This window comes from Cebus imitator, unplaced genomic scaffold, assembly GCF_001604975.1.
Source record: "Cebus imitator isolate Cc_AM_T3 unplaced genomic scaffold, Cebus_imitator-1.0 Scaffold13, whole genome shotgun sequence".
Lineage (NCBI taxonomy): Eukaryota > Metazoa > Chordata > Mammalia > Primates > Cebidae > Cebus > Cebus imitator.
This window is the reverse complement of record NW_016107328.1, coordinates 11,102,801-11,109,254: the sequence shown is the minus strand read 5'-3', so window position 1 is coordinate 11,109,254 and position 6,454 is coordinate 11,102,801. Positions and strand designations below refer to the sequence as shown.

Here is a 6,454-nt window from a genome sequence, read left to right as displayed (position 1 = left end):
TTCAGGAGGCTGAGGCAGGAGAATTGCCTGAACCCAGGAGGCGGAGGTTGCGGTGAGCCGAGATCGCGCCATTGCACTCCAGCCTGGGTAACAAGAGCGAAACTCCGTCTCAAAAATAAAATAAAATAAAATAAAATAAAATGAAAATATATGTATACTGAGGATATACATATTTGTTTATTTCCAATACTATGGCCCACATTTCTATCTGACACCTAAATTCTCTAAATCAGATTGAATCAATCTCTCTCTCTTACATACACACAATACATACATATACACCTCTCAAAAACACAAAATACATCCTCTTCATATCTCTCTATGGGAATTTGTTAGAGATTTGTTTCCCCCAATAGAAAACCAAGTGATATCTGCTATAACACTGCCTAGTGTCTTTTCAGATCAGGTAGTTTCAGATAATGACACCATTTAGACTGAAAAATTCAATTCAATTAAAAAAAAAAAAAAAAGAACTATAGGCTGCAAGAGATGGCACACGCCTGTAATCTTAGCACTTTGGCAGGCCAAGGCAGGCAAACTGCTTTAGTCCAGGAGTTCAAGACCAGCCTCGGCAACATAGAGAGAACCTGTCTCTACAAAAACAAACAAACAAACAAAAATTAGTGGGCATTGTGGCGCACACCTGTGGTAGTCCTAGCTACTCAGAAGGCTCAGATGAGAAGATCGCCTGAGCCCAGGAGGTCAAGGCTGCAGTGAGCTATGATCATGCCACTGGACTCTAGCCTAAGGAACAGAGACCCTGTCAAAAACAAAAAAACAAAACTATAAATTCTAAACTACAGGGACATTTAAAACAACCAATTCTGCTATCTCTGCCTTATTAGGGCCACTCCCATCACTTGCCTGGACAATTGCATATTGTTTCTGGCCACTCCATTCATTTGTTCCTTAATTTGCCCCTTCCACAGACATTTAAGTACACACCCTGCTGAGCTCCGGGGTACAAGAATCACTTACGCATTTCCCCTCCCCCTTGAACACTCATAGTTAAGAGATGAAAAGGGATATACACACACATAACTACAGCCATGCAGTAAGTATTGCAACTTAAAAGTGCTATAGGAGCAGACAGGAAGAAGCCTCAAATTCGCCTGCAAAAGTCAGATCAGTGTCACAATCCTGCCCTAAGTAACTTCTTAAAAAGTCATGCTTATCCTTTAACACTTCCCATGGGAATAGACCACAGGATAAATTCCTAACTTCTTAGAGTCACATAAAAAAACATCAAAAATTGGTCCCTCGCTTCCTTCTCACTCATACATCACATTGCAAGGTTCAGATCCTGGGCTTCCTGGCAGTTACCTCACCTGTCAGTGTCTTAATTTCCTTAATACCCTTGTTTTACAGTCATACAAAGTAGTAAATTACAGTCATGAATTTACTACTTCATATGACTGTAGTGGAGGTTAAAGGGGTCGGGTAGTGCCTGGCACTTAAGGTCAGCAATCATCATTATCAATTCATTCAGCAACAATCATTTACTGACTCTCACAACCTGCCCTCCAGCCACATGGTATGTGTATTGGCAGGTTACGCAACTGTCATCCTGTCTCCCTGACTTCCCTCCACAAAGTCTTCCCCAGAGTACTTTTCTCTCCAGTGTTCTCATCAACTTTGTACATATCTGTTCGATAATCTTATCAAAGTATTATTATGGCTTGCAAGTTTGTTTTCTCCACTGGAGCACGTAAATTCCTGCTGTGTATGTGTGCAAGAAAGCATCTATGTGTATTGCACATTAGGGGAGACAGTCAACCCTGAAAAATGAACCCTCTTCTCCTCACCACCAAGAAAAGAAAATGCTTCATGTTAGATGTTCAACTATAACTGTTTAGGAACAATAATAGCTAATATTTATTGAGCCCTTATTACATGCCACACTGTTCCAAAGGCTTCAGGTGTTTTACCTCACTTTACAGATGAGGATACTGAGGCACCAAGTTGAGAAACTTGGGCAAAGTCAAACAGCTAAATAATTGGTGTGAAGCTCGCATTCGAATCCTAGGATCAGACTCCAGATTCCACGCTCTCCAACACCACCCGAAGTGCGACAGTCCCTCAACTTCCCCTAATGACAGGCTCCCTTGCTTAGACCCCAAACTACCCGAAGCGGGAAGGGGGCTAGGGACGAAGATGGGCATCAACCGGCGGAAAAATAACCCAGAATCCCCTAAAAAGAGGTTTTCCCAAAAATGAGCAGCTTCCAAGCATTCCCCACCAAAAGACTGCCCGAAGCTCCCCCGATTCGCGGCGGGGTTCTTAGTGAAGATCCCGACCGTCTTAACGGAGCATGCCCAGCACCCGAAGGCGAATACCGCTAATATCGACACCCACGGGCCTAGGGTGTGAGCAGGAAATAATGAGCGAACCCCACTTCCCCACAATGGCACCCCACATGAAACTTTCCAATACCGGGTCTGCAGCCTCCAACTTTTAAGTTTCCCCACTCATTACACAGTTTCCCCGCGGAAAGCGCCGCAAAGTAACAACCGAAGCACTGATTGGGTCGTCATCCTGGCCATTGTATCCAATAAGAGGCCGGCAGAGGCTCAGGTAGGCCCCGCGGCTTGCTGGGAATTGTAGTTAACACTGTTATCAGCCTAAGAGGTCAAATCTGAAGCAGTTTCTCAATACAGTATAATGATTATCAAAATCTGTTAGAGGACCATCACCAAAGAGACTATGAAGCAAGGGAACACCCTGTTTGGAAATAGTTTTTTGTATCACCACTTTTAAAAATGGCTTAATGGGGCCAGGCGCGGTGGCTCACGCCTGAAATCCCAGTGCCTTTGTAAACGCCCAATGGGTTCACCTTGCTAGCTGCCTAGACAAAACCAATTTATCAGGACAGCGGAATTGCAATGGCGAAAGAGTAATTCACGCAGAGCCAGCTGTGCAGAAGACCAGAGTTTTATTATTACTCAAATCAGTTGCCATGAGCATTTGGGGATCAGAGTTTTTACCGATAATTTGGCTGGTGAGGTAAGGAGTGCTGATTGGTCAGGTTGGAGATGGAATCATTAAGGGGTCGAAGTGAGGTTTTCTTAATGTCTTCTGTTCCTGGGTGTGATGGAAGAACTGGTTGGGCCAGATTACTGGTCTGGGTGGTGTCAGCTGATTAACTGAGTGCAGGGTCTACAAAATATCTCAAGCACTGATCTTACTGCTTACAATAGTGATATTACCCCCAGGAGCAATTTGGGGAGATTCAGACCCTTGGAGCCAGAGACTGCATGACCCCTAAACTGTAATTTCTAATCTTATAATCTGGTAGTCCTGCAAAGGCAGACTGGTGCCCAGGCAAGAAAGGGGTCTTTTCGGAAACAGCTGTTAGCAATTTTGTTTCACAATCAAACCATGAACTGAATTCCTTCCCAAAATTAGTTCAGCCCACGCCCAGGATTGAACAAGGACAGCTTAAAGGTTAGAAGCAAGACAGACTCGGTTAGGTTTGATTTCTCTCAGTGTCATAATTTTCTCAGTTACAATTTTGCAAAGGCGGTTTAACTTTGGGATGCCGAGGCGGGCGGATCACTTGAGCTCAGGAGTTTGAAACCAGCCTGGCCAATGTGGCAGAAACCTCGTCTCTACTGAAAACACAAAAATTAACCTGGCTTGGTGGCGGGCACCTATGATACCAGGTACTTGAGAGGCTGAGGTGAGGAGTCAGACCTTGCCTCAAAAAAATAAAAATAAAAAAACAAAAAATAAATTAATGAGCTAGAGAGGCATGTTAGTTTTCTTAAGAATCGAGGACAATCCACCAATCCCAGAAGAGTTTTTGGACGAGAACGTCCTGTTTTAATTTGCTCTTTTCACAACCCTTTGGTGGTGAAATAGTTTGGGAAATGCTGAATGAAATTACTAAACCTGAAACACATATTGAGGAAACCTGAATGTCTGTGATTTAAAAATGCAGAGAAACCAAACAGAAGTCTTGGTGTAAAGCAGCTGCGGTGAGGAAACCTAATAAACTGATACTTTAAGACTTGGTTTCAGGCCGGGCACGGTTGCTCACACCTGTAATCCCAGCAGGAGGCCGAGGCAGGTGGACCACGAGGTCAGCAGTTCGAGACCAGCCTGACCAACACAGCGAAATTCCCGTCTCTACTAAAAATACAAAAATTCGCCGGGCATGGTGGCGCACACCTGTAGTCCCAGCTCTCAGGAGGCTGAGGCAGAAAATGGCCTGAACCTAGGAGGCAGAGGTTATAATGAGCCGAGATCGCGCCATTGCACTCCAGCCTGGGCGGCAGAGCGAGCCTGCGTCTCAAAAAAAAAAAAAAAAAAAAAAAGACTTGGTTTCCGGTTATTATGTTTGCGAAAAACTTTTGCTCATTCTTTGCTCTCTGATCTCTTATGCATACTTCCATCTTATAATTTAGCCCACCGTATCCTAATTTTTGGCCTGCACCTCCCTTAAGGAGAGGAACCTCAATTTACTCAACTTAGAGAATACGGCTGAAGCCCAGTGTAGTGGCGCACGTCTTACACGAAGGCCGAGGCTGAGGATTACTTGATCTAGGAAATTCGACGTTGCAGTGAGCCGAGGTTGCACTCCACAGCACTCCAGCGACAGAGACCCTGTCTCTAAAAAAATAAAATTAAGCCTCGCGCACCGTTCAATTCACAGTTGTCAGGTAAATGTACAAATAAATGAATGCAGTGAAGCAGAAGAATACGGAAATTCAGACCTAAGAGTCCCGGAACAAAAAAGCCCAGTAGAAAGAATAATAATGGAGGAGAACCCAGTTCTCCTAGCTCTGGGTATCCCCCGCTCCTGGCAAAACACCATCACTGGTTGGCGTTCACTAAACGTTGACTTCAAATATTAAGGAGAAAAGAGAGTGGAAGAAAAAAAAAATCCAGGGGCACAGCTCTTCCCGCCACCTGCTTGGCGGAATGGAGAACTGAAAGTATTGTGTGCAGGAGCTGCCACAATTGAGACAGATGGTCCGCAGCCAGGTAGCTGATTTCCTCTTTCCGAGCTTTCTAGCTTTCCCTCCTCCCGCAGGGGTGCGTCACGTGACCCAAACCAATATGGCACTTAATTTCCATCTTCCCTGCCTTGAGCCAATAGGAGTGGGGCTTTCAGCCGTTCTCACCACCGCCTTTCGGAGTGGGATCTGTCACCTGACTCGGCTCAAACATGGCTGCCCTGAGAGCTCTGTGGCTTTGGGCGCCGGGAGCAGGTGAGTGTGAGACACCCCTGAGAGGGAGGGGCCCCTCTCCACGACCCCTACCAGAAGCGTCCTTGCGTCCCACCCCTGCACTGCTTTCGACTTATGACACAGATTCGTCTCCTCATCTCCAATCTCTGCCTTAACAGAGGGCTCAAAATAGAGAGGTTCCTGCTGAATTTCTCATCCTTGAGGAGGCGACCACCTGGGGATTTGGAGTCAAGACTGGGCGTAAAGTTATGGGTCTGCGTCCGGGGCGAATATGATTTTTAATATTGTGAAATAGAGGAATCGCGTAAAGAGATGGGATCCGCCCCTTGAAGAAAGTGTTTTCAAAAAGTAACGTGGCAAATTAAACTTAAAACGATATTAGGCAAGTAAGTCCCGCCTTTCCCAGACGGACCAGTAGTTGCTGCTCTGTCTTAATACAGTGCCTTCTGTTTCTTCTCACTGGTGTGTGCGTTGTTTCTAGGAGGTATTCCGCGAATGAGAACATTGAGAATGTGTTCGGCGTAACTCATCTCCTTGTATCTCCCTGCACTCTGTGCTGGGAAAATGAATCATCCATTTGGAAAAGAGGAAGCTGCTTCCCAGAGGCAGCTTTTTGGATTTTTCTGTGAATGCCTACGGAGGGGAGAATGGGAGCTGGCACAGGCATGTGTACCTCAGCTACACGAGGGACAAGGGGACATCCCAAAGAGGGTGGAAGACATACTTCAGGCATTGGTGGTGTGTCCAAATCTGCTGAGGTAAGGGATCTCATTTCCTACCAGTCACAGGGTGAGAGACACGTGGTTCAATATTTGGGTACTGGTCGCTGTGCCACCACTCAACTACCCTCTGAAGAATAAGCAGAGGCAGAGTGTATTACACGTGCTGTGAAATTTTACCTCTATAGTATACACCCATTACTTAGTCAATACTGGCTTTAGATTATCACCTGCAACTGCCTGGCCACCAACGTGTGCCTGAAACTGCCGTTTCTTGTTTATCCTCAATATAGATGGTGGAATTGCATTGAAAACTATTTTCTTTACCCCCAAAAAGCAAACCCTGCTCTCTTCTTGGTTATGAGATTGAAGATATTGTTGTAGCTTTACTTAAAACTTTTTATTTTGAAATAATTATAGTCTCACAAGAAGTTGCAAAAATATAAAGTCCAGTGTATTCTTTTCCCAGTTTCCCCCAATGGTGACATCTCATACAGCTGTAGTACAATATCAAAACCAAGACATTGACATTGGTACATTACT

General features: G+C 45.0%; 2 protein-coding genes across 10 annotated transcripts in view; one reads left to right on the top strand and one right to left on the bottom strand.

The window, feature by feature from the left end:
- The window catches only part of RAD51B (RAD51 paralog B), a 661,060-nt gene extending 658,555 nt beyond the window's left edge, over positions 1-2,505 (bottom strand). For 6 of the 7 annotated variants that reach the window (XR_001816721.2, XM_017499426.2, XM_017499401.2 and 3 more), the window contains exon 1: positions 2,434-2,505. The gene's annotated coding sequence lies outside the window, so the exon portion shown is untranslated. Of the gene's footprint in view, positions 1-2,261 lie in introns of all 7 variants that reach the window. The other variant, XM_017499410.1, reaches the window with a different exon arrangement.
- Positions 2,506-5,113: 2,608 nt separating this feature from the next.
- The window catches only part of ZFYVE26 (zinc finger FYVE-type containing 26), a 67,342-nt gene continuing 66,001 nt past the window's right edge, over positions 5,114-6,454 (top strand). For all 3 annotated transcript variants that reach the window (XM_037728731.1, XM_017499391.2, XM_017499381.2), the window contains exons 1-2: positions 5,114-5,213; positions 5,674-5,950. In XM_037728731.1, coding sequence (XP_037584659.1) covers positions 5,757-5,950 — 194 coding nt within the window. In that variant the 5' untranslated portion in view covers positions 5,114-5,213; positions 5,674-5,756. The remainder of the gene's footprint in view (positions 5,214-5,673; positions 5,951-6,454) is intronic.